The sequence below is a fragment of the Macaca thibetana genome, chromosome 15, assembly GCF_024542745.1.
Source record: "Macaca thibetana thibetana isolate TM-01 chromosome 15, ASM2454274v1, whole genome shotgun sequence".
Classification (NCBI taxonomy): Eukaryota; Metazoa; Chordata; class Mammalia; order Primates; family Cercopithecidae; genus Macaca; species Macaca thibetana.
Genome location: NC_065592.1, coordinates 34,147,677 through 34,173,669, shown reverse-complemented (window position 1 = coordinate 34,173,669; position 25,993 = coordinate 34,147,677). Strand labels below are relative to the sequence as shown.

Genomic DNA, 25,993 nt, shown 5'->3' with positions numbered 1-25,993 from the left:
AAAGAACATCTTTTTTATTTTTTATTATCATACTTTAAGTTCTAGGGTACATGTGCACAACGTTGAGGTTTGTTACATATGTATACATGTCTCATGTTGGTGTGCTGCACCCATTAACTCATCATTTACATTAGGTTTTTCTCTTAATACTATCCCTCCCCCATCCCCCTACCCCATGACAGGCCCCAGTGTGTGATGTTCCCCGCCCTGTGTCCAAGTGTTCTCATTGTTCAGTTCCCACCTATGAGTGAGAACATGCGGTGTTTGGTTTTCTGTCCTTGCAATAGCTTGCTCAGAATGATGGTTTCCAGCTTCGTCCATGACCCTACAAAGGACATGAACTCATACTCTTTTATGGCTGCATAGTATTCCATGGTGTGTATGTGCCACATTTTCTTTATCCAGTCTGTTATTGATGGACATTTGGGTTGGTTCCAAGTCTTTGCTATTGTGAATAGTGCCGCAATAAACATATATGTGCATGTGTCTTTATAGTAGCATGATTTATAATCCTTTGGGTATATACCCAGTAGTGGGATGGCTGGGTCAAATGGTATTTCTAGTTCTAGATCCTTGATGAATCGTCACACTGTCTTCCACAATGGTTGAACTAGTTTGCACTCCCACCAACAGTGTTAAAGTGTTCCTATTTCTCCACATCCTCTCCAGCACCTGTTGTTTCCTGACTTTTTAATGATGGCCATTCTAACTGGTTTGAGATGGTATCTCATTGTGGTTTTGATTTGCATTTCTCTGATGACCATTGATGATAAGCATTTTTTCATGTGTTTGTTGGGTGCAGAAATGTCTTCTTTTGAGAAGTGTCTGTTCATATCCTTTGCCCACTTTTTGATGGGGTTGTTTGATTTTTTTCTTGTAAATTTGTTTAAGTGCTTTGTAGATTCCGGATATTAGCCCTTTGTCAGATTGGTAGATTGCAAACATTTTCTCCCATTCTGTAGGTTGCCTGTTCACTCTGATGGTAGTTTCTTTTGCTGTGCAGAGGCTCTTTAGTTTAATTAGATCCCATGTGTTTATTTTGGGTTTTGTTGCCATTGCTTTTGGTGTTTTAGTCATGAAGTCTATGCCCATACCTATGTCCTGGATGATATTGCCTAGGTTTTCTTATAAGGTTTTTATGGTTTTAGGTCTAACATTTCAGTCTTTAATCCATCTTGAATTAATTTTTGTATAAGGTGTAAGGAAGGGATACAGTTTCAGCTTTCTACATATAGCTAGTTAGTTTTCCCAGCACCATTTATTAAACAGGGAATCCTTTCCCCATTTCTTGTTTTTGTCAGATTTGTCAAAGATCAGATGGTTGTAGCTGTGTGGTGTTATTTCTGAGGCCTCTGTTCTGTTCCATTGGTCTATATCTCTGTTTTGGTACCAGTACCATGCTGTTTTGGTTACTGTAACCTTGTAGTATAGTTTGAAGTCAGGTAGCTTGATGCCTCCAGCTTTGTTCTTTTTGCTTAGGACTGTCTTGGCAATGTGGGCTCTTTTTTGGTTCCATACGAACGTTCAAATCGTTTTTTCGAATTCTGTGAAGAAAGTCATTGGTAGCTTGATATATGAATTATAGATCGAATCTATAAATTACCTCGGGCCGTATGGCCATTTTCATAATATTGATTCTTCCTATCCATGAGCATGGACTGTTCAAAGAACATTTTTATTTCTGCCTTCATTTCATTATTTACCCAGTAGTCATTCAGGAGCAGGTTGTTCAGTCTCCATGTAGTTGTGCGATTTTCAGTGAGTGTCTTAATCCTGAGTTCTAATTTGATTGCACTGTGGTCTGAGAGGCAGTTTGTTGTGATTTCTGTTCTTTTACATTTGCTGAGGAGTGTTTTACTTCCAATTATGTGGTCAATTTTAGGATAAGTACTATATGGTGCTGAGAAGAATATATATTCTCTTGATTTGGGGTGGAGAGTACTGTAGATTTCTATTAGTTCTGCTCAGCTCTGGGCCTCATGTATTTCTTTATAGTAACACAAACAGCCATCTGTTGATGTACACTTAGGTAGTTCTCCTATCTTGGCTATTTGAATTCGGTTTACTAATATTTTTTACATCAGAGAGATTGGCCTGTAGTTTTCTTTTTTTTCTTTCTTTTTTTTTTTTTTTTTTTTTTTTTTGGTGGCGTCTTTGGATTAGGCATGAGCTGATGTTGGCCTCTGAAAATGTGTTAGGCACATTCCCTCTAGCTCTATTTCCTTGGAAGAGTTTAAGAAGTACTGGTATTAATTCTTTTTTGAAAGTTGGTAGAAGTCAGCTGTGAAGCCATCTAGTTCTGGGCTTTTTAGTCCCTTGGGAGACTTTAAGTTTATATTCCAGTCTCTGTTTGTAATTGACCTGTGCAGGCTTTCTACTTCTTCCTGCTTTAATCTTGGTTGGTTATATTTTTTAGGAATTTATTCGCTTACTCTAGGTTATCCAGTTTGTTGGCATGTAATTGTTCATAGTAGTCGCTTATTATTATTTTTATTTCTTTGGTGTCTGTTGAAATGTCTCTACTTTTATTTCTGGTTTTATTTAAGTCTTCTATCTTTTTTTGCTTAGTGTAGCTAAGCATTTGTCAATTTTGTTTAGATTTTCAAAAAACTAACTCAGTTTGATTGATTTTTTCCCCTATGTTTTTTCTATTTGATTTATTTCTGTATTTTTTCCTTCCTAGTGCTAATTTTCGGTTTTCTTTATTCTTTTTTTATTTCCTTGATACATAATGTTAGTTATTTATTTGAAATATTTCTTTTTTAATGTGGATATTTATTGCTATAAACTTCCCTCTTAGACCCACTTTTGCTGCATCATGTAAGTATTGGTATGTTTTGTTTCCACTATCATTTGTTTCATAATATTTTTAAATTTCCTTTTTGATTTCTTCTTTGACCCATTGGTTGCCCTGGAGCATCCTGTGTAATTTTCACGTATTTTTGAATTTTCCAAAATTGTTCCTGTTGTTGATTTCTAGTTTGATACTGTTGTGATCAAAATGACACGATGTGATTTTAATGTTATTACATTTGTTAGGACTTGTTTTGCAGCCTAACATGTGGTCTATCCTAAAGAATGTTTCATGTGCACTAGAGAAGAATGTGTATTTTGCTGTTGTTGGATGGAACATTCTATAGATGTTTATTATTGTATTGCTGTTTCATCCCTTCCTGTCTATTAATATTTGCTTCATATATTTAGTTCGTCCAATGTTGTGCACATACATATTTACAATTATTATGTTCTCTTGATGAATGGACTTTTTTGCCATTAAATACTGACCCTCTTTGTCTTTTCTGAAAGTTTTTGACTTGACGTCTGTTTTATCTGCTGTATGTATACTCACCTCTGCTCTTTTTTGGTTATCATTTGCATGGAATATATTTTTCATTCCTTTACTTTCAGTTTGTGTGCGTCCTTAAAGCTAAAGTGAGTTCCTTGTAGACAGCATATATAGTTGGATCTTTTTTTTTTTTTAAATCAGTTCAACCATTATGTATCTTTTTTAGGGAATTTAATCCGTTTACGTTCATCCTAGGAAAGGACTTTTCTCCTGCCATTTTGTTAATTGTTTTCTGTTTGTTTTGTAGATCCTTTGTTCCTTTCTTCCTCTTGTTATTTACCTAGGTTTATTTCATTTCTCTTTCTAATTTGCATATTCACTGTATTTTTTTTGTGTGGTTACCATTGGGCTGACTTTAAGAATCTTGTAGTTAAAGCAGACTATTTCAAGCTGGTAACAGCTTAACTTTATTCACATAAAAGTACTCTAGATATTTTCCCTATTCTTCATTTATATTTTTGTTGCCTTAATTTACTTTATCATTTGTGTGTTCCTTAACTTTGAATTATAGCTGTTTTTGACCATTTTGGTTTTTTATGTTTATACTAGAAGATTGAAAGATTTATATAGCACCATTACAGCACTATGGTATTCTGAGTTTGATTTTGAAGTTATCTACTGGTGAATTATATACTTTCACATACTTTCTTGATAGTAATTGTTGTCCCTTTGCTTTCAGTTGTGGCACTCGTGAGCATTTCTTGTAAGGCTGGTCTAGTGGTGATGAATTCCCTCAGCTTTTTCTTATCTGGGAAGGTCTTTATGTAACCTTAATATCTGAAGAATAGCTTTGCTGGGTATAGTATTTTTGGCTGACACTTGTTTTCTTTCAGCTGTCTGAATATATCATCCCATTTTCTCTTGACCTGTAAGATTTCTGTTGAGAAGTGTACTGATTATCTAATGGAGATTCCCTTGTATGTGACATGTTAGTTTTCTCTTGATGTTTTTAGAATTTTCTCCTTGCTTTTTACTTTTGACAATTTGGTGATTATGCATCTTGGTAAAGATGTCTTTGGGTTGAACCTGTTTGGGGACTTTTGAGCTTCCTGGATCTGGATATCAGTGTTTCAACTAAGACTTGGGAAGTTTTCAGCAAATTTGATTTATTAAAAATAATTTTTTTTAGAGACAGAGTCTTGCCCTGTTGCCCAAGCTGGAGTGCAGTGTCTTGGACATAGCTCACTGCAACCTTGAACTCCTTGGGTCAAATGATCTTCCCCACCTCAGCCTCTCAAAAATAGCTGGTATTAGAGATTGTTCCACCATGCCTGGCTAACTAAAACACATTTGTTTTTGGTAGAGATAGGGTCTCACTGTGTTGCCCTGGCTTGTCCTGAACTCCTGGCCTCAAGCGACCCTCTCATTTTGGCCTTCCAGAATGCTGGGATTACATATGTGGATTATTTTATTAAATAAGCTTTCTGTCCTTTTACTGTCTCCTCTGCTTCCGTGGCTTTCATAATGTGAAAATTTGTTTGCCAGATGGTGTCCCATAAGTCCCATAGGCTTTCTTTACTCTTTTTCATTCTTTTTCCTTTTTTTCTCCTGACTGGCTGATTTCAAAAACTTCTTCTGAAGTCACAAATTCTTTTTCTACTTTTCTAATCTGCTGTTGAAGCTCTATTTTTTTTTTTTTTTAATTTCATTCATTGGATTCTTCAGCTTCAGGAGTTTTGATTGGTTGTTTTTAAATGATTTCTGTCTCCGTTGAGTTTCTCATTCAGATCTCTAATCATTTTCCTGGTTTTGTTGAATTATCTGTCTGTATTCTCTTGTGTCTCACTGAGTTTCCTTAAGATCATTATTTTGAATTCTTTTTTAGGCAGTTTATAACTTTTCATTTCTTTGGGGTCAGTTACTGGAGAATTACTGTGTTTCTTTTGTGGTGTCACATTTCCTTGCTTTTTTATATTTTGTGTCCTACCCAGCATTTATATCTGCACATCTGGTGGAACAATCACCTCTTCCAAACTTTACATAGTGGTTTTCATAGGGAAAGGCTTTCACCTGTATGTACCAATTGGACAGGGTATGGTGGCTCTTATTCTGAGTGGGCACACTGGTAGTTTCTGTGCAGCTTCTTTAACTATAATCAGTGTCATTGATGACTTTGGGTGCCTAAGTGGCTTAAGCTTTAAGAGTTTGTTGCAGCAGTACTGGCAGCATGAGTTGTTAGGATCCTCAGTTGCAAGGACTTTGGGGTCCTCGAGTTCTTGTTTTCCCAACAATGGGAGCGATCCTAACTGAGGGGATCCTTTTTGGTGTCTGATCTGACATGGCCCACAGGCAGTCACAGCAGTGCTGGGCTGCAGGGTGCATGCTTGGATTAGCTGTGGATACAGTGTGCTGAGCTCAGGGTCATTGAAACTACTGTAGCACCTGGGACTTGGGCTGCACATTTACTCTATGAGGTCTGAGTAGATGCAGATTAGCCACAAAATTAGGGTCTGTGACGCTGAGGTTTGCCACAGCAGCTTGTTCTCATGGGGCAGGGACGTAGCTGTGACTCTGATCCTGGGGGCAGGGCACAGAACTAGCATAGCTCTGGAGAAGAAGGGGTGCTCCAACGGCCTGAGCCCCAGGGAGCAAGAGTCCCAGAGTCAAGAGTACACACCAGAAACTCAGGCCCTGGGGCATGAGGCACTCTGCAGTGGGGACTCTGGACCCTAGGCTGGTAGTACACAGCAGAGGCCTAAGTTTTGTGAGGCCAGGTGCAGCAACAATAGTTACCCGGTAATGGTGGAGCACAGCTGTGTCTTGGGCCCTGGAGGGCAAGGAGTAGCACAAGGATGACTCTACTGTCTGAGGAGGTGGGATGCTTCAGCAGTGTAGACTCTGGGGACTAGTCTGGTTCTGTGGATAGGGTGTTGCATCTGTTCCACCTGGAAGACAGGGTGGTTCAACTCAACCAATGCTCTTATTTCCCTGGGATACGGGGCCCTGCCTGTTTCAGTTGCCAAGGGGGATCAACTGCTTGGCTAGACCAGTGCACAGGTTGCCTGGGAGGTGGGGTGCCATGTCAGCTCTGGTGCTGCTTTGGCTCAGGTGCCAGAGGTGTGACTGCTCTGCTTGGCCAAAGCCCTTATTTCTCAGAAGGTGAAGTGCTGCATTAGCTTAGACCCTGAGGAGTAGGACACAGAAACAACTGGGATATAGGGGATGGAATGGCTCCATAGCAGCTTGACCCCAAGGGTAGGGCATTGTAGCAGGTAGGCTTGAGGATGGCAGGTCACTAGACAGGCTTTTTACAGTGACAACAAAACCTCAGGGATGGAAGGGTACAGTAACTATTTATGTACAGAGCAGGATGCACTCCCAGAGAGGCTCTGCTTTCAAAATGGTATAGCACAGTAGCAGATAGGGCTATAGAAGATGAGGGAGGTGTAGGATTCTTCTTTGGGGTGAACACAGCCATATGGACTCTGGGCAATTCCCTCAGCTGGGTTCAGTACCTATGAGGGCTGCAGAAGTCCACAGTGGTGAAGACTGTGGGTGTTCATGGTAGTGATGATGGTTGTTGGGGTTCTGTTGTTTACCTTTTCTTGGAAGGGAGAAGTCCCTCCTGGTTTCATGCTGACCCTCTCAGGGGAAGTAGTGGTGGAGACAAGGACTTTTCTTCCCTTCTCTATGTGGCCATACTGTGTTTTTGTGCTCTATGGAGTTGCTTCTGCTCCTTTGCTGTATTCTGGTACTCTCCTTTAGTTATTTTCATCAAAATGTAGTTGTTATTTATTGTTTTGTTTGTTTGTTTTGGGGTGGAGGGCAGGGCTAGGAACTTGTAGTTGGCCACCTTGCTAACATCACTCTATTTTCTTGTTTCTTATGCTTTTGACATCACTAAGAATCCATTGCCAAATCTAAGGTCACGAAGATTTTCCCCTGTGTTTTCTTTAAAGAGTTATCTTAAAAGAAGCTCACAGATCCATTTGAGTTAATTTCTTTTCTTTTTTTTTTTTTTTTTTTTTTTTTGAGACAAGATCTCACTCCGTCACCCAGGCTGAGTGCAGTGGCACTGTCACAGCTCACTGCAGCCTCAACTTCCCAGCCTCAAGCAATGCCCCCATCTCAGCCTCCTGAGTAGCTGGGACTACAGGCATATATTGCCACACCCAGGTAATTTTTATCTTTTATTTTTTGTAGAGATGGAGTCTTACTATGTCACCCAGGCTAATCTCAAACTACTGGATGCAAGCGATACTCCTGCCTAGGTCTCCCAAAGTGCTGGGATTATAGGCGTGAGTCACTGTGCCTGGCCTGAGTTAATTTTTATATATCATGTGAATTAGGGGTTCACCTTCATTCTTTTGTATGTGGATATATAGTTGTCCCAGCACCATTTATTGAATTATTTTCCCACTGAATAGACTTGGCACCCTAGTAGAAAATCAGTTGAACATAGATGTATGGGTTTATTTCTAGACTGTCTGTTCTATTCCATTGTCTATATGTTTATCATTGTGCTAGTACCATACCGTTTTGATTACTGTAGCTTTTTAGTTAAGTTCCAAATTGGGCAGTGTGTGTCCTTTAACTTGGTTCTTTTTTTTTTTTTTTCCAAGATTGTTTTGGCCATTCAGGGTCCCTAGCAATTTCATGTGAACATGAGGCTTCCTTAAAAATCCTAGGTAATTTTTTCCATTTCTGCAAAACAAAAAAAAAGTAATCAAACAAAAAACAAAAACAGTGATGGAATTTTGATAGAGATAACATTGACCCCGTAGATCGCTTTGGGAATTGTTGCTCTCTTATAACAATATTAAGTGTTCCTTTTCCTTTTTTTAGACAGAGTCTCACTGTGTCCCCTAGGCTGGAGTACAGTGGCATGATTTCAACTCACTGCAACCTCTACCTCCTGGGTTCAAGTGATTCTCCTGCCTCAGCCTCCTAAGTAACTGGGATTACAGGTGCATGCCACCACACCAGGCTAATTTTTGTATTTTTAGTAGAGACAGGGTTTCACCATGTTGGCCAGGCTGGTCTTGAACTCCTGACATCAAGTGATCTGCCTACCGTGACCTCCCAAAATGTTGGGATTATGGGCATGAGCCACCGTGCCTGTCCAGTTTTAAGTCTTCCAATGTATGAACATCAGATAGCTTTCTATTTAATTAGATCTTATTAAACTTTTTTTTTTTTTTTTGAGACAGAGTCTTGCTCTGTCACCTGGGCTGGAGTGCAGGGGTGTGATGTTGGCTCACTGCACCCTCTGCCTCCTGGGTTCTAGTGATTCTCCTGCCTCAGCATCCCGAGTAGCTGGGATTACAGGTGCACACCACCACGCCCAGCTAGTTTTTGTATTTTTAGTAGAGACAGGGTTTCACCATGTTGGCCAGGCTGGTCTCAAACTCCTGGGATCAAGCCATCCACCCTCTTCAGCCTCCCAAAGTGCTGGAATTACAAGCATAAGCCACCACACCTGACCCGTAGGTATTCTTTAAATGCTAGTATGTGGAATTGTTTCTTAATTGCCTTCATATTGCTTATTGCTGCCAGTTCATTTAATAAAAAAATCTAGTCCTGCCAAAAACAAAGTCAAGTTGTCCCTTGGCCCCACAGTAACTCTTTTAGAGTGTTTTCCTTCTTTTCCTTCTCTACCCCAAGTTTTAAGAAGTAAAATATACGTATTGTGGAAAATTTGGGAAAATATTAACATAAAAGAAACTTCTAATACATTGTTTAGTGACAATTTCTGTTAATGTGTCAGTATATTTCTGTATTTTTCTGCATAAACATATTTTTACAGTAAATAAATGCAGTAAAACTGAATAATGGTTTCTAAAGTTCTAATAGTTTTCAACCCCTGGAACCTGAAATGTTACCAATATGGGAACACACTCTTTCCATATTTGCAAATTAAAAATCTTGAGATGAAGAGATCGTCGTGGATTTCTGGTGGGACTGAATGCAGTCACATATATCCTTATAAGAGGAAAACAGAGGGAGATTTGACCACACATCTCAGAGATTAGAATGATATAGCCACAAGCCAAGGAATGCTGGTAGCTCCCAGAAGCTGAAAAAGACAAGGAATGGATTCTTTCCTAGTGTCTCCAGAGGTAGTGTGGCACTACTGACACTTTGATTTTGACTGAGTGATACTGATTTTAAATTTCTCTGTTTTAAGCCACTGAATTTATTGTAATTTATTACAGTAGCCACAGGAAAGTAATAGAGATTTTGATACACGATGTGGTGTGCTGCTGTAACAGACACCTGGGATTAGATAATTGGTGGAGGCTAGAGGAATTTTGAAGTGTGCAGTACAACTATGGATGTTAAAGGCACTTCTGGTGAGGGATCTGAAGGAAGTGAGGAGCATATTAGAGAGAGTCTATAAATATATAGTCTTAGAGAATACATATATTGTTAGAAGCAAAATGTTGGTAGGAATGTTGTTAAAAGTGCTGGTGAAGACTTGAAAGGAAATGAGGAACCTGATATTGGGAACTGGAGAAAGGTTATCCTTGTTATATAGTGGTGGAAACTTAGCTGCACAATTGTTTGCCACAGTTGTGTGGAAACCATAACTTGTAATCAGTAAACGTGGATATTTTTGCTGAGGAAATTTCCAAGCAAAGTGTTCCAGGTACAGCCTGGTTTCTTCCTGATGCTTATAGTAGAGTGCAAGAGGAAAGAGTTAAATTGAGGGAATGAATGCTACTAACCAAACAAACAAATAAAACCCCTCAAAACCAGGACTCTATCATTTGGGAAACTTTCAGCCTATTGAGACTGCAAAGTTGATAAAACTGAGATTCACTCTGGAGAGAAGTGAGGGTGTGACTGAACAACTTTTCCTAGTGCTGAAGGGATTGGATGTTTGACTCATGGATCCATTCAATCATTATAGCAGAAGCCAGGGATAGAGAGGAGGTTATCCAAGAAAGATCTGTGGAAGACTCTCTTTGCCTAGTGACATGGATTGGTGTGCATACACAGGAGACCCAATGGGGATTTGGAAATATTAAATCAGAAGGAACGCTGCCAGCTTGGACTGAAAGGAGAAAAACAGGATTAAATGAAAGAAGGCTGTCAGACTTTTAAAGTTCTGCAGACCAGAATCAGGCTGATAAAACTGCTCACCTGCAAACATATGCTTAAAAAAGGAAGGAAAAGGAAAAATGACTTCATGGTAGGAGCTACAGGCCCAGAGGCCTGAGGCCAGGCGCATAGGCTGGATTCAGGTGCAGAGGCCAGAACCACCAACATAGAGGTTCAAGCCACAGAAGATTATTCCCAGGCCTTGAATCCTAATGGAATTTGCCCTTCTGGATTTCAAAATGGCTTGGGACTGTTGAACCTTTTTCCTCCTCTTTTCTCCCTTTTGGAATGGCAATATCTTTAACTGTTATTCAGTGCTTATTTCATCATTGCATTTTGGAAGCAGATAACTTGTTTGCTAGTTTCAGAGGAAACTAATACAGTAAGCATAAGGATTTTCTAAATGCATTCTAATCTTTTAAACAAATCTCATACTCCAATTTAAAATGGACTTTTTCCTAAATTTAAGACCTTCTCCAATGCCTTGCCCCAATGCATTGTCTATGAAATCCTTATTCCTTAGATTCAACCCTTAAGATAATACAATCCAAAATGGTAGATGTGTATGCCAAGGCAATGCTCATAATGAGCCACCGTGGTGCAGAAAACAGTGAGAAAGAAAGAGAAACAAAATAACCTTAAAACAGATATAATTCCATGTTTTTATCTTATCCTTTTAAATTTTTAATTTTGTGTACATTTTATAATGCAGTTATATATAATTTCCAAATTAATTGATAGCCATAATTTGGGAATGCTGTAAAACTTTTTTTTTTTTTAACCAATAGGGATGTACAATCAAAAAGATTTAGAGACTACTGTTCCAAAACATGACTGTTGGCAGTGCATTTGGTGGTCCCGCAGATCTGTTTCTTTCTTCAACAGTGTTTGGATGGAACAGATATGGGGACTAAAGAAAAAAAAAAGAAGAAAACAATAAAATAAAACATGACTGTTACTCAATCATATTGTTAAGCAAGATCCAGAACCTGAAAAAGACAGAGTGGATTCTTTCTTAGAGTCTCTAGAGGTAGTATGGCCCTACTGACACTTTGATTTTAACTGAGTGATACTGATTTTACATTTTTCTGTTTCAAGCCACTGAATTTGTTGTAATTTATTACAGTAGCCACAGGAAAGTAATTCAGGTTTGGTCTGTTGTCCAAACTTCACCCTGTTTTGAACTCAGTCCTTTGCTTGTAATAATTAAATAAATAAAGTAATAAAATGACTTATAGGAACCTTTAGATTTGTCCTGTTTTGCAGTGTGGCATTCTTAGAGTTTACCATTTATCTTTTTTACTTGTAAGATAGAGAGCTAGGCAATGATTCGTTACTGAAATATACTTTAAATATGCGGCAAATATATAACATAAAGTAATGCTTCTTATTTGGTAAATTAGCATCTTATTTTAGACTTTACAATCTAAGCATTAATATATTAGCTAAAACTAATATGCTGTGCTGGAGTTAGCTAAATGATAGGCTGGAGATGGCTTTTATCGTTTTATGAGAACCAGTTGTGTACATCTCTCCTCTTCCATGCAGCAGCCTGACATTGGCCATGATGGGAGTATTTACATCATGGAAATGGGCAAATGCTAAAAATCTGGCCTTTCTTTTCCTTGACTCCACTCTGTGAGCTTTTTAGCACTGTAAGGTTTTTAATGACTAATTCCAAATCATGCTGTACAATGTGGAACTTTGAAATCCTTTATGAAAAAATTGTTATATGGCCAAATATGTTTCAGAAATATTGCATATAGAAATGTACTCTTTTTGTTGGAGAGTCAGAATATGTATGGTTATTCTAAAATCTGTAGTTTATGATGTGAAAAAAGGTATTTAACTTTGTATAACTCAGCATTTTCAACACTTTTTAAAGTGTATTAACAAAACTCATCTTTGCATTACATCTATTAATAACCCACGAAGTTAATGTTTTGCAGAGCACTCTTTGAAAACGATGGAGATATGTCATATTTATTACTTGCTGATTTAAAATGTGTTTTATTTTCAGCCCTTCCAAGGTAACCCTTCTGGGGTCAGTTATCTTCACATTCCAGCACACCCAGCATCTGGCAATATCAAAGCATAATCTTATGTTCCTTTATACCATCTTTATTGTGGCCACAAAGGTAAGAATTCAAAGTACCTATAATTATTACAAATCCTGTATAACCATTCCCCTTTGATACAATTCTGCATACTGGGCAAGTAAGAGAAACATTTATTTATTGTTATTATCTAAGAGGAAGAATTTGGGGAGGTTTACTCAGTACATCCATGACTTTCTGAAACTTAACTTTTCTGTGATTTCTTATTTGCTTTATGCTAGGGCTATCAGGAAACACTTGCAGATAGCCTAGTAGTATATTGGAGAAGAGAGAGTAGTAGAAATAGCCAATGCTGATCAGAGACTGCAAAGATGATAGTGTCTCATTTGTAAAATGAGATACTTGAGATAGATATTCTCTGAGTTTCCTTTAAGCTCTAAAATTTCAAATATTTTATATAGGACATATTTGTGGTCATTCTTTTCTATTAATATTGCCTGGGTGGAAGCTTTATTCCTTCTTGAAGATAGGTTAGAGACAGGCAGTCTTGGGTTCAAATCCCAGCTTTGCTGGCTAATCCTTGAGTAGGCAAGCCACTTATGTCGCTGAATCCTAATTTTCTCGTCTTCATTGTACAGTTGTTGAGGATTAGAGAGGATGCATGTCTTTCTGTCACTGTATCTGACGTATCTTATGAATTTTATTTGCAGCTGTATCATGAGGCTAATTCTGACTATTCATACCATGAATAAGTATTGTTCCCTGTTCACAAATTGACAATTGATTTTATAATAAAATTGTTATTTAAGTCTAGAAAATTTTATGGCCACCTCTATTTTAGATTCGATATTTTTGGCTAAAAACTTATCTTTGGGATTTTTAAAAGGAAAACAGGATAGCTAATATGTGTCTTAGAATGAAGTCACTGTATGAATCATTCATTTTTGTTTCAGTAGTCTCTGAAATGGAGATGGTCTGTGGCTGTAATCAAGTAACAAATATTGGAGGCAAAAGCTCTTCACATGTAGTCTCTTCCAGTCCTCAAATTTTGAGCTGTATATATTTTTTCTAACGGCTTTATAGAGATATATTTTCCATACTGTGTTAGTCTGTTCTCATGCTGCTAATAAAGACATACCTGATACTGGGTAATTTATAAAGAAAAAGAAGTTTAATGGACTCACATTTCCACATGACTGGGGAGGCCTCACCATCATGGCGGAAGACGGAGGAGGAGCCAAGGCACATCTGACATGGCAGCAGGCAAGAGAGCTTATGCAGGGGAACTCCCATTTATAAAACCATCAGATTTCGTGAGACTTACTCACTATCCCAAGAACAGCACGGGAAAGACCCTCATGATTGAGTCACCTTCATCTGGCCCCTCCCTTGTACAATTCAAGGTGAGATTTGAGTGTGGAGATATGAGTGATGTATGGTTTGAGCCAAACCATATCATATATCATACAGTTCACTTAAAGTGTATAATTGAATAGTTTTTTTAGTGTATTCATGGAGTTGTGCAATTATCACTACAAATCAGTATTAGAACATTTTTATCACTCCAAAAAAGAAACATTGTATTCTTTAGAAGTCATTTCACATTTTCCCCAATACTTCCAGCTATAGGCCATTTTATTTATCCACTCATCAGTTGATGGATAGTTTGATTGTCTCACTTTTTGGCTAAAATGAATAATAAGCTGTGAACACTCATGTAAATATTTTTGTGTGGACATGTGATTCATTTCTCTTGAGTATATCATCTATGAATGGAATTTTTAGGCCATATGTTAATTCTGTTTATCCTTTTGAGGAACTGACAGATTGTTTTACAAAGTAGCTTTATCTTTTTATATTCCCATCAGCAATGTATGAGATTTCCAATTTCACCACACCATTACTAGTGCATAGTATTGTATTTTTTGTTACAGGCACCCTAGTGGGTGTGAAGTGGCATCCCATTGTGGTTTTGATGTACATTTTCCTGATGACTAATGATGCTGAGTATCTTTTTTGTGCTTGTTAGGTATTTGTATATCTTCTTTGGAAAAAATAGTCAGATTATTTGCTCATTTTTAATTTATATTTTGTTTTAATGTTGAGTTGTAAAATTCTTTTCATATTTTGGATACTAGAACCCTATCAGACTTAATGATTTGCAGATATTTTTTTCCATTCTGTAAGGTTTTTTCTTCACTGATAGTGCCCTTAGAAGCACAAATTGGTAAAATTTTCATGAAGGCCAGACTCAGTGGCTCACGCCTGTAATCCCAGCACTTTGGGAGGCTGAGGTGGGCAGATCACCTGAGGTCAGGAGTTTGAGACCAGACTAGCCAACATGGTGAAACCCCATCTCTACTAAAAATATAAATATATAAAAATTAGTTGTGGGTGCCTATAATCCAAGCTACTCAGGAGGCTGAGGCAGTAGAATCACTTGAACCAGGGAGACAGAGGTTGCAGTGAGACGAGATTGTGCCACTGCACTCAAGCCTGGGCAACAGAGAAAGACTGTTCTCTGAACAGAAAAAAAAATACAAACAAAAAAAACCCAACAACACTTTTTTTTATGAGTCCAATTTACCTATTTTCTCTTTTATTATGTGTTCTTTGTATGTCATAACTAGGAAACCATTGCCAAATCTAAGATCATAAAGATTTACCTCTATATCTTCTTCAAGAGTTTTATAGTTTTAGCTCTTGTATTTGGTTTTTATGATCTGTTTTGAATTAAGTTTTGTGTATGGTATGATGAACAGTCCAAGTTTTTTCATGTGGATATCTAGTTGTTCCAGCACTATTTATTGTAAAAACAATTCTTTTCCTTTGTGAATTGCCTTTACAATCTTGTCAAAAATCAGTTGACTGTAAATTTGAGGGTTTATTTCTGGATTCTTAATGTTATTCCATCCATATGTGTGCCCGTCCTTATGCTATTACTACTATGTCTTAATTGTTGTAGCATTGTAGTTAGTTTTGAAATCAAGACGTGTGACTGTGGTAGGATCCAAGATGGCTGATTAGAAGCAGCTGTGGTCCATGGCACTCATGGAAAGGAGTGAAAAGGGGCAAGTGAATTCAGCACCTTCAACTGAAATACCCACCTTGCAGTGGGACTGTCTAGGCAAACAGCTCATGTAGGGTAAGGGACCTTGGGCTTTGGAATGCCCAAATGGTTTGGACAAGGAAGGTCCCCTCCAGTGCAGCACACCTCCTCTACCAAAAAGCAGCCAGACTGCTTTTTTAAGCGGGTCCCTCATTCTGTTCCTCCTGACTGGGTGAGACCTCCCGATAGGGATCTCCAACCACTTCCTACAGCTGGGAACAGCATGGAGCCAAAGGAACCCCCACTGCCAGCCAAGGGAAGCAGTGAGTGATTATGCAACTTGCCCAGGGATCCACGCTTCTCTCATGGACCTTTGCAACCCGTGGATCAGGAGATCCCCTCGTGAACCCATGTCACCAGGGTCTTGGGTCTGATGCACAGAGCTGTGTGGAGTTTTGGCAGAGCAGCCACTCAGGCGCACACAGAGACACAGGAGTTTACATACTGTGGCCCTGGGGTCCCCAGCAAGTGAGGAAATCCATCCGTACATATTCCTAGGAAGGGGGCTGAATCCAGGGAACCAAGCAGCATCGTGCTGCAGGCCCCACTTCCATGGCACCTCACAATCTAAGACCCACTGGCTTGGGTTCCAGCCTGCCATCGGCAACGTGCTGGAATCTGTCTGAGACAGGTCTGAGTTCCTGGGGGGAGGGGCGGCTGGCATCTATGCGGTTTGGTAGACTTAGCCGTTCCAGCCTGCCGGCTTTGGAGAATATGAACAGTCCAGATGAGGAAGGGTCCTCCACAATGCAGCACAGCTCCCTTGGTAGATCATGGCCAGACTGCTTCTTTAAGCAGGACCCTGATTCATTCCTCCTCACTGGGCGGGACCTTCCTGTGGGGCCTTCAGCCACTTCAAAAGGGTTCTATTGGGACGTAGCTCTTAGGGGGAGGAGTGGCCACCGTCTCTGTGGTTTGGCAGACTTAGCCACTGTAGTCTGCTGGCTTTGGAGAATACAAATGTTACAGATGAGAAAGGGTTTCCCCACAGTGCAACACAGCTGCTTTGCTAGATCGTTACCAGACTGCTTTTTTAAGCCGGACCCTGATCCATTCCTCTTCACTGGACAGGACCTCCCTGCAGGGACTACATCCATTCCAGCCAGGGTTCTCCATCTCTCCCTGGGATGGAACTCCCGGAGGGAGGGCCAGTCACCATCTCTGTGACTCAGTTGACTCATCCATTCTAGGCTGCCGGCTTTGGAGTGCCCAAATGGTTTGGACAAGGAAGGTCCCCTCCAGTGCAGCACACCTCCTCTACCAAAAAGCAGCCAGACTGCTTTGTAAAGCAGGTCCCTGATTCTGTTCCTCCTGACTGGGCGAGACCTCCCAATAGGAATCTCCAGCCACCTCCTACAGGTGCATTCGGTCCGGCAGCAGGTCAGTACCCACCTGGGGCAGAGCTTCCAGGGAAGGAGCTGACTGCCATCTTTGCTGTTTCATAGCCTTCACTGATGATACCTCCAGGTTTGGGAAAAACCAAGGTATCTAGGGTCTGGAGTGGACCCTCAGCAAACCACAGCAGCCCTATGATAGACTGGCCTGACTGTTAAAAACAAACAGAAAACAACAACAACATAAACAAAAAAGACCCCATAAAAACCCCATTCGAAAGTCAGCAACCTCAAAGATCAAAGGTAGATAAACCCACAAAGATGAGAAAGAACGCAAAAATGGTGAAAACTCAAAAAGCCAGAGTGTCTTTTCTCCCCCAAATGATGGCAACATCTCTGCAGCAAGGGCATGGAACTAGGCTGAGGCTGAGATGCCTGACTTGACAAAAGTAGGCTTCAGAAGGTGAGTAATAATGAACTTCACTGAGCTAAAGGAGCATGTTCTAACCCAATGCAAAGAAGCTAAGAATCATGATAATAAAGGAGATGATAGCCAGAATAGTCAGTTTAGAGAGGAACATAATTGACCCGATGGAACTGAAAAACACAACATGAGAACTTCACAATGCAATCACAAGTATCAACAGCAGAATACCTGAAGCAGAGGAAAGCAGCTCAGAGCTTGAAGACTATCTTTCTGAAATGAGACAGGTAGACAAAAATTGAGAAAAAATAGTGAAAAAGAATGAACAAAACCTCTGAGAAATAGGGGATTATGTAAAGAGACTTAACCTGTGATTGGAGTACTTGAAAGACATGAGGAGAATGGAACGAAGCTGGAAAACATACTTCAGGATATCATCCAGGAGAACTTCCCCCACCTAACAAGACAAGCGAACATTCAAGTTTAGGAAATCCAGGGAACCCCAGTAAGATACTCCACGAGAAGATCAACCCCAAGATGCATAATCATCAGATTCTCCAAGGTTGAAATGAAAGAAAACATGTTAAGGGCAGCCAGAGAGACAGACCAGGTCAGCATCAAAGGGAAGCCCAGCAGACTAACAGCAGACCTTTCAGTGGAAACCCTACAAGCCAGAAGAGACTGGGGGCCAATATTGAATATTCTTAAAGGAAATAATTTCCAAACCAGAATTTCATGTCCAGCCAAAATAAGCTTCATAATTGAAGGAGAAATAAGATCCTTTTCAGACAAGCAAATGCTGAGAGAATTTATCACCACCAGGCCTGCCTTGCAAGAGGTCCTGAAGGAAGCACTAAATATGGAAAGGCAAAACCATTACCAGCCACTACAAAAACACACTGAAGCACAGACCAGTAACACTGTGAAGCAACCACGTAAACAAGTCTGCAGATAACCAGCTAGCATCATGATGATAGGATCAAATTCAATAACAACAATACTAACCTTAAATATAAATGGGCTAGATGCCCCAATTTAAAGACACAGAATGGCAGGCTGGATAAACAGTCAAGACCCATCAGTATTCTGTCTTCAAGAGACCCATGTTCTGCGCAAAGACACACATAGGCTCAAAATAAAGGGATGGAGGAGAATTTACCAAGCAAATGGAAAACAGAGAAAAAAGGCAGGGTTGCAATCCTAGTTTCAGACAAAACACACTTTAAAACCAATGAAGATAAAAAATGACAAGTGCATTACATAATGGTAAAGGGTTTAATTCAACAAGAGGAGCTAACTATTCTAAATATATGTAAACCCAATACAGGAGCACCCAGATTCATAAAGCAAGTTCTTAGAGATCTACAAAGAGACCTAGACTTCCACACAATAATAGTGGGAGACTTTAACACCCTACTGACAATATTAGACAGATCATTGAGACAGAAAATTAACAGAGATATTTAGGACCTGACCTCAGCTCTGGATCAAGCAGACCTGATAGATAGCTACAGAGCTCTCTGCTCAAAAACAACAGAATGTATATTCTTCTCATTGCCACACGCACTTAATATAAAATTGACCACATAATTGGAAGTAAAACACTCCTCAGCAAATGTAAAAGAACTGAAATAATAACAGTCTCTTAGACCACAGCACAATCAAATTAGAACTCAAGATTAATAAATGCACTCAAAACCAGACAACTACATGGAAATTGAACAACCTGCTCCTGAATGACTCTTGGGTAAATAATGAAATTAAGGCAGAAATCAAGAAGTTCTTTGAAACTAATGAGAACAAAGAGACAGCATACCAGAATCTCTGGGATGCAGCTAAGGCAGTGTTAAGAGGGAAATTTACAGCACTAAATGCCCACATAAAAACCTAGAAAGATCTCAAGTTAACAACCTATCACCTCAACTGAAAGAACTGGAGAACCAAGAGGAAACCCCAAAGCTAGCAGAAGACAAGAAATAATCAAGATCAGAGCTGAACTGAAGGAGACAGAGACATGAAAAACCCTTAAAAAAAAAAAATCAACAAATCCATGAGCTGGTTTTTGGAAAACATTTATAAATAGACTGCTGGCTAGACTAATAAAGAAAAACAGAGAAGAATCCAACACAATCAGAAATGATAAGGGTGATATCACCACTGACCCCACAGAAATACAAACAACCGTCTGTATAAAGAACAGTGTACTATAAACTATACTATAAACAGAGAATAATAGAAACACCTCTGTGCAAATAAACTAGAAAATCTAGAAGAAATGGATAAGTTCCTGGACACATACACCCTTGCAAGACTGAACCAGGAAGAAGTTGAATCCCCAAATAGACCAGTAAGGAGTTATTAAATTGAGGCAGTAATAAATAGCCTACCAACCAAAAAAAGCCCAGGACCAGATGAATTCACAGCTGAATTCTACCAGAGGTACCAAGAATTGCTGGTACCATTCTACTGAATCTAGTCCAAAATATTGAAAAGGAGAGACTCCTCCCTAACATACACTGGGGCCTGTCAGGGGGAGGTGGAGGGAGGGAGAGCATCAGGAAGAATAGCTAATGAATGCTGGGCTTAATACCTATGTTATGGAATGATCTGTGCAGCAGTCCACCATGGCACACATTTAGCTGTGTAACAAACCTGCACATCCTGTACATGTACCCCTGATCTTAAATGAAAGTTGAAGAATAAAGAAAAATAAATAATAAAAAAAAGTGTGACACCTCTGAATTTGTGTGTTATTCTTTTTCAGAATTGTTTGACTATTCTGGGTCACTAGCATTGCCATATGAACTTTGGGATCAACTTTACAATTTCTGCAAAGAAGCCAGCACTTATTTTGATAGGGATTGCTTTAAATCTGTAAATTGATTTGAGAATAATTGCCATCTTAACAGTAAGGTTTCCAATTCATCAACACAGGAGTTCTTTTGATTTAGTTTGGCCATCTTTGTTTTCAATATACACGTCTTACACTTTTTTTGTTAAATTTATTCCTAAGTATTTTATTCTTTTTTGATGTTATGCTAAATACAATTGTTTTAAAATATCACTTCCAGGTTGTTTATTACAAATATGTAGAAATACAATTGATATTTGTATATTGATTTTGTATCCTGCAACCTTGCTGAACTCATTTATTAGTTCTAATAAATGTTTTAAAAGGTAGATTCCTGGCTGGGCATGGTGGGTCATGCCTGTAATCCTAGGACTTTGAGAAGCCAAGGTTGGCAGATCACTTGAGGTCAGGAGTTCGAGACCAGTCTGGCCAACATGATGAAATCCTGTCTCTACTAAAAATACAAAAACGGAGGTTTCAGTGAGCCAAGATTGTGCCACTGCACTCCAGCCTGGGCAACAGAGCCAGACTCCATCTCAAAAAATAATAATAATAAAATAAATAAATAATAAAATAGAAGATAGATTCCTTAGGATTTTCTATATGCAGGATCATGTCATCTGCAAATAGAGATGATTTTACTCTTTACTTTTCAATCTGCATGTCTTTAATTTTCTTGCCCAGTTATCCTGGCTAGAACCTCCAGTATAGTGTTGATAGAAATGGAGAGAATGAACATTCTTGTCTTTTTCTTCGTCTTAGAGAGAAAGCATTTGGTATTTCACTATTAAGCATAATGTTGGCTATGGGTTTTTCCTAGATGCCTTTTAGCAGAGTAGGAAGTTAATTCCTTTCTACTCCTAGTTTGCTGAATGGGTGGGAGCTGTATTATTTTTGAGTTTCTAACTTTAATCTTTAAAGAAAATGAATGTATATTGTGGGTTTGGTAAGAATAAATAAATAGCACTGATATCTTACATTTTCTTGAGTTACAGGATCAGCTTTTGTTCATGACCTAATTTGTGGAATAAAAATGATAATTTTTCTTACAATTGTTCCTGGATGTAAAGTTCTATATTTTAACACCCAAACTTAAACACCATACTGCAATGTAATAATAATAAAGATATTTAAAAATAGGAAAACATACAATGCTGAACTTCTTTTATAATATTTCTCAACATTTTCCTAATTAGAAAGTATATCCACCAGTTTCTAAATAGAATGTTCATTTTAAACTAATTCATTTGCCCAAATCCCATTTAGAGTTTACTGAAACTGATAATATATTTCATAATCTTAATCATTTTTTTTATCTTTTAAATTTTATTTCAATAGTTTTTGGAGAACAGGTGTTTTTTTGGTTACATGGATAAGTTCTTTAGTGGTAATTTCTGAGATTTTGGTACACCTAAGCAGTGTATACTATACCCAATGTGTAGTCTTTTGTCCTTCATCTCTCTCCCACCCTTCCCCTCAAGTCCTCAAAGTTCATTGTATCATTCTATGCCTTTGCATCCTCACAGCTTAGCTCCCACTTATAAGTGAGAACATACGATATTTGGTTTTTCATTTCTGAGTTACTTCACTTAGAATAATGGTCTTCAGCTCCATCCAGGTTGCTGCAAATCCAATTATTTTGTTCCTTTTTATGGCTGATTAGAATTCCGTGGTGTATACGTACCACCTTTTCTTTATCCACTTGTTGCTTGATGGGCATTTAGGCTGGTTTCATATTTTTGCAATTGCTAATTGTGCTGCTATAAACATGAGTTTGCAAGTGTCTTTTTCATATAATGACTTCTTTTGCTCTGTGGAGGTACCCAGTTGTGGGATTACTGGATCAAATGGTAGTTCTACTTTTAGTTCTTTGAAGAATCTCCATACTGTTTTCCATAGTGGTTGTACTAGTTTATATTCCCACCAGCAGTGTAAACGTGTTCCCTTTTCACCACATCTACATCAATGTTTTAAAAATACTTAAAAATAAAAATTGGCTCTATAAGGAGTAATTGTGAAATAGAGCTGTTGTGAAATAAAGCAGAAGAAATGGTAAAGAATGACTAAAACTGAAAAGAGGCTGTTGGGTTTTGAAATTAAGAGATATTTGGTGACCTTAGTAAAAGCAATTTCAGTGGACTGGTAAGGGATAGAAAAATGATTGTAATCAACTGAGGTGAATAAAAAAGTGAAGATGAAGAGTATAAACTATTTTAAAGGGATTTGGAGGGAGTATAAACAGGAATAAAACTTGGGAGAGCATTTTGGCAATATCTGACGAGGGTGAAAATTCACGTACCTTGTGACCTGTTCACTCTGTTTCTAGGTATAACCAACAGCAGTGTTTCCCAAGGTATGGTACAGGGCCCAACTTTATCAGGATCGCTTTAAAAAATGCTTTAGCAGATGCTATTCAAATTGGCGGCGGGGCTGATGGTTGTGCTGAGACTCGTCACTGCCCGGGCCACTGGGCCTGAGTGTTGCCTTCGCCGCCATGGACGCCACCGGGCGCTGACAGACCTATGGAGAGTCTGGGTGTGCCTCTTGGGCCTTATCGGGCCACCAAGCTGGAATGCCCTTCAGGCAGGCATGTGTTATTAGTCCTACTTTACCAATGTGGACACTGAGGCTCACAGACGTTAGAGGCCTTCTAAAGTCACATCTACAGCAAGTGGCAGAGCTAGAATTCAGATCTTCCTGGTATGGCCATCTTAAATGGATTCTGCTACTTATGGAATGAAGTTATCACATCTTTTCGAGCAGGAATGCCTCTAAGAAAACATAGACAACACTTTAAAAAATATGGCAATTGTTTCACAGCAGGAGAAGCAGTGGATTGGCTTTGTGACCTATTAAGAAATAATAGCAATTTTGGTCCCAAAGTTACAAGTCAACAGACTATCCAACTGTTGAGGATATTTCTTAAGAATCATGTAATTGAAGATATCAAAGGCAGGTGGGGATCAGAAAATGTTGACGATAATAAGCAGCTCTTCAGATTTCCTGCTACTTCGCCACTTAAAACTCTGCCACGAAGGCATCCAGAATTGAGAAAAAACAACATAGAGAACTTTTCCAAAGATAAAGATAGCATTTTTAAATGATGAAACTTATCTCGTAGAACTCCTAAAAAGCATGGAATACATTTATCCGAGGAAAATGCTGAGAAAATAAAGCATGAAATAATCAGTGAAGATCCAGAAAATACAGTTGATAATAGAGAACTAAGCCAGGAAGATGTTTAAGAAATTTCGAGATATGTTATTCTGATCTACCTGCAAACCATTTTAGGTGTGCCATCCCTAGAAGAAGTCATAAATCCAAAACAAGTAATTCCCCAATATGTAATGTACAACATGGCCAATACAAGTAAACATGGGGTAGTCATACTACAAAACAAATCGGATGACCTCCCTCACTGGGTATTATCTGCCATGAGGCCTGGCAGATTGGCCAAGAACTGATGATATGAATAATTCAACTAATGTTGGATTTGAACAAGATGTGTTCAGAACAATCACAGATTATTTTCTAGATCTCCCTGAACCTCTACTTACTTTTGAATATTACAAATTATTTGTGAACATTTTGGTTATTTGTGGCTATGTGATAGTTTCAGATAGATCCAGTGGGATACATAGAATCCAAGATGATCCACAGTCTTAAAAATTCCTTCACTTAAACAATTTGAATTCCTTCAAATCAACTGAGTACCTTCTTCTCAGTCTGCTTCATAGAGAAAAAAGAAGAATCAGATTATTCTGAGAGACTACAGATAAGCAATCCAGGATTTCAAGAAAGATTTGCTAAGAAAATGCAGCTAGTTAATTTAAGAAACAGAAGAGTGAGTGCTAATGACATAATGGGAGGAAGCTGTCATAATTTAATAGGGTTAAGTGGTATGCATGATCTATCCTCTAACAGCAAACCAAGCTGTTGTTCTTTGGAAGGTATTGTAGATGTGTCAGGGAATTCAAATAAGAGGCATCCAGTGTGTTTCATCTATCTTTTCCAAACATAGAAGGACAAAATAATAAACTGTTTTTAGAGTCTAAGCCCAAAGAGGAATTCCTGTTGAATCTTCATTCAGAGGAAAATATTCAAAAGCCATTCTGTGCTGGTTTTAAGAGAACCACTACTTTGACTGCTCAAGACCAAGAGAAGTTGTGTCATGGGAAATGCAAGTCAAAACAGCTTTGTAGGTCTCAGAGTTTGCTTTTAAGAAGTAGTACAAGAAGGAATAGTTATATCAATACACCAGTGGCTGAAATTATCATGAAAGCAAATGTTGGACAAGGCAGCAAAAGTGTGCAAACAGCTATGGAAAGTGAACTTGGAGAGTCTAGTGCCACAATCAATAAAAGACTCTGCAAAAGTTCAATAGAATTTTCAGAAAATTCTTTACTTCCAGCTTCTTCTGTGTTGACTGGCACACAGAGTTTCCTGCAACGTCATTTAGAGAGGGTTGCCATCGATGCTGTACAGTTATGTTGTTTGTTACTTCCCCCAGCAAATTATAGAAAGCTTCAACTTTTAATGCGTATGATTTCCCAAATGAGTCAAAATGTTGATATGCCTAAACTTCATGATGCATTGGGCACAAGATCACTGAGGATACATACCTTTTCTTGGTGTGTGCTATGCTGTGCTAAAGAAGTGGATCTTGATGAGCTTCTTGCTGGAAGATTAGTTTCTTTCTTACCGGATCATCATCAGGAAATTCTTCAAGTACCCTCTTACTTACAGACTGCAGCGGAAAAACATCTTGACTACTTAAAAAAGGGACATATTGAAAATCCTGGAGATGGACTGTTTGTTCGTTTGCCAACTTATTCATACTGTAAGCAGATTAGTGCTCAGGACTTTGATGAGCAAAAAGTTTCTACCTCTCAAGCTGCAATTGCAGAACTTTTAGAAAATATTATTAAAAACAAGAATTTACCTCTAAAGGAGAAAAGGAAAAAGCTAAAACAGTTTCAGAATGAATATCCCTTGATACATCAGAAAAGATTTCCAACCACGGAGAGTGAAGCAGCACTTTTTGGTGACAAACCTACAATCAAGCAACCAATGCTGATTTTAAGAAAACCGAAGTTCTGTAGTCTAAGATACTAACTGAATTAAAAATCATGTAATAGTTGTGGAACTTTTATAAATGAAGCCATATCTGAGAATGTAGCTAATCAAAAGGAAGTCTGTTATTAATAAGGTATTTCTAAATAAACACATTATGTAAGGAAGTACCAAAATAGTTGTTTATCAATGTGAGACTCCTAGGAAACTAACTAGATCTCAACTGAGAGCACATAACAATAGGTGATACCAAATACTTTTTATTTTTAACGCAGCTATGCAGTAAGACTATCATGACGTGTACTAAAATTTTATTTACTTGAATTTTAAAACCTGAGCTGTGTTCATCAAGATTAAACTGTAATTCTGTTTTTAAAAGAAAATTTATCTGCATATGTACAAGTTCTGAGATATTAGCTAATGAATTAGTTATTTGGGGTTACTTCTTTGTTTCTAAGTATAAGAATGTGAAGAATATTTGAAAACTCAATGAAATAATTCTCAGCTGCCAAATGTTGCACTCTTTTGTATATCCTTTTTCCACTTTTGATCTACTTATATATATGTGTGTGTTTTTAAAATATGTGTATATTTTATCAGATTTGGTTTTGCCTTAAATATTATCCCCAATTGCTTCAGTCATTAATTTGTTCAATATATATATTTTGAATTCTAATTTGCATAGTCTATTACAAGATGGGGATATAAAAGAAGTATAAGGCAATCATATATTCATTCAAAAGATACTTATTTAG

The 25,993-nt window shown here is 38.4% G+C and overlaps 1 protein-coding gene and 1 pseudogene across 1 annotated transcript in view; both read left to right on the top strand.

Annotated features, from left to right (window-relative positions):
• Positions 1-25,993, top strand: part of TMEM38B (transmembrane protein 38B) — a 79,770-nt gene that overhangs the window by 41,747 nt on the left and 12,030 nt on the right. The window contains exon 5 of the mRNA XM_050761867.1: positions 12,411-12,528. Coding sequence (XP_050617824.1) covers positions 12,411-12,528 — 118 coding nt within the window. The remainder of the gene's footprint in view (positions 1-12,410; positions 12,529-25,993) is intronic.
• On the top strand, positions 12,535-25,500 carry LOC126937942 (DEP domain-containing protein 1A-like; annotated as a pseudogene).